Source organism: Taudactylus pleione, unplaced genomic scaffold (genome assembly GCF_031769625.1).
Source record: "Taudactylus pleione unplaced genomic scaffold, aTauple2 ptg000268l, whole genome shotgun sequence".
NCBI classification, from domain to species: Eukaryota; Metazoa; Chordata; class Amphibia; order Anura; family Myobatrachidae; genus Taudactylus; species Taudactylus pleione.
In genome coordinates this window covers 1,804,125-1,806,694 of record NW_028284670.1, presented here as the reverse complement: position 1 = coordinate 1,806,694, position 2,570 = coordinate 1,804,125, and the positions used below count along the sequence as shown (strand labels likewise).

Below are 2,570 nucleotides of genomic sequence, written 5' to 3'. Positions count from 1 at the left end.
TTATGTATGATAAATAGTGATCTAATAATCATCTGCTAACTGTCATCTGTTTGAAAAATTACAGTTAGGAGCTGATTGGCCGGAGGACCATTTATTCATACGTAATTAGTTTTAAACTCTTTGAGTATGATAAAACTCGTCAAAACTGTACCTCAGTGTATGGAAAGCTCCACAAAGGCTGGTACTATAAATACAGTTAGAACTGATGTTTTTTAATATTTATTATATATACAAAATTAGTTATAGTATTTTACTAATTTCAAATATAAAATAAATCCCTAAAAGCAATCTACTTGTATTTTGATTAACAAGTTTGAAGCCAACATCCAACAATTTCTTAACAATCTTTATAATTGTTCCTAATAGATGACACATTGAATCTTAAACTTTTACAGATAATGGATATTTCATACTGAAGATGAGTGAAAAAACATACATGCACATAGAAATCAGCAAAGCCCTCTGCAGCTCATTTAATATTTACTTTTCAGATGATCTATAATCTATTGATGCCAAATAATACTTTTTAAAGAGTTCTTATGATGCTATCACTGATTATTAAATATATTTTTAATAGATCACATACTGTAATACTATTGTAGAAATAAGCTGAAAATCGACTACCTTCTGATATATTTTTAAGTCCATTTTTGAACAGTAGTTTTCACTTAATGCTAAGTAAATTCCCCATGATAACTCTCATCTCTTGATTCCTCAAGCTGTATATGATTGGGTTAAACAATGGTGTTGCAACAATGTACACAAGAGAGATCACCTTGTTTATTGTCAAGGAGTTTCCAGAAGCTGGAACCAAGTAAATAGTGATCAAGGTTCCATAGTACAAGGTCACAATGGAGAGGTGGGAGCTGCAGGTGGAGAAAGTTTTCTTCCTGCCTGTTTTAGAGGAGATCCCAAGAATAGTTGTAAATACACAGATGTAACTAATGACAACTAAGACAAATGGGATGACCATTATAGGGACAGCAACAATGAAAATCTCTAACTGTAGTGCATCAGTATAAGAGCAGGAAAGTCCAACAAAAGGAGCAAGGTCACAAAAAAAATGGTCAATGACGTTGGGTCCACAGAACTCAAGTTGACAAAGAAAATTAAGAGTTATCTGGGTGAGCAGAAAGCCAAACACCCAGCAATAGATAACCAGGGAACGCTGAAGTCTTATGTTCATGATGGTGCTATAACGCAGAGGGTTGCATATGGCCAGGTATCGGTCATAAGACATGACTGCAAGGAGGTGACACTCTGAGCACCCAATTGCCACGTAGAGATAAGACTGAGTTATACATCCAATGATAGAGATGGTCGCTCCTTCCAGCCATATAACATGTAGCATGTTAGGGATGATAACAGTCAGGAACACAATTTCATTTAAAGATAATTGCTGGAGGAAGAAGTACATGGGGAAATATAGTTGTTGTCTGGTCGAAACCAATATGATAATTATCGAATTTAGTATGAGTGTCATAATGTAAACAATCAATATCAGTAGAAATACGATTACAACATTAATGCCATTAATTTGTGGGAATCCCAATAGTACGAATTCAAAGACTGTGTGGTTTTCTTTACTCATTGTGAGTTTTCTGGTATATAAACAGTTCAGATGTTATATTATAGCCATGAGTTACTTCCACAATATGATTATAATGACCCGATATTTGAGATACTGTAGGTTGGCAGGTCATGTTGTCAGAGAGCTCTCATTCATTACCAGTTAGAAAATAATTTACTGTTGAATCTATTTATAATGTGCCATATGTGTATCTGTGTAAATGGAAGCTATACAATGCCAAAATTTATGAGTATTGACTGTATTTATATTATTAGGACCAGCATCTCCAACCCCACCAATGTGTAAAGGGAAACCTCGAGTTCCTTAGGAGGTATCCGTTAATATCACATAAAAAAAAAACCTCCCATCTCTTTAGTATCACTAATTTTTGCAATGTTGGCATAAAATTTGGCCTAAATAAACTTTTTTTGCACTTCTCATACTGTATCCATGTATGTTCTTCTCCATTCAAAACCTAACAATTGCAGTCCCAATGTTCGGTATGGATTTTGTTTAAATAAATAATAAATAAAAATAACATCAACAGCATCCTCCAAATTCACAACCAGTTAAAGTGCTTAAGAGTCTTGACTGGTTTACACTATAACATGTAGACCACAAATGTGGCGCTCCCAATCTATATGGATAAAAGCTGCAAAAACCTGCACCTTTGCCAAGCATTTATCAGTCCAGTGCTAAAAACCACTGGGGTTCTGCCTGGCCCACCTTCCCTTCTTTCCAGACTGTTAGAGCATGGGTAATTAACAAGCTTGGGTCAGCTGTAGTGGCAGGGACCAGCATAATGCATTCATTTTGCTTGTGAATACACTGAGCTTATTATTTAATGCAAAACACTAGGAATAGGGTAAATTGTGGAAAATACTATAGTTAGGATGACCAACTAAAAACAATTTGAAAGCTGTGAACACTTTAATCTGTTCCTCTCCAGCCCTAATCTGCAGGTAATTTCAATGACAGCACAACTAAATCATGCTGCAAC

General features: G+C 35.1%; 1 protein-coding gene across 1 annotated transcript; it reads right to left on the bottom strand.

Annotated features, from left to right (window-relative positions):
* Window positions 1–664: 664 nt before the first annotated feature.
* On the bottom strand, window positions 665–1,591 carry LOC148513839 (olfactory receptor 11A1-like). The gene has a single exon (XM_088481268.1). The coding sequence runs from the start codon at window positions 1,589–1,591 to the stop codon at window positions 665–667; it is 927 nt and encodes a 308-aa protein (XP_088337394.1).
* Between the last annotated feature and the right edge of the window lie 979 nt (window positions 1,592–2,570).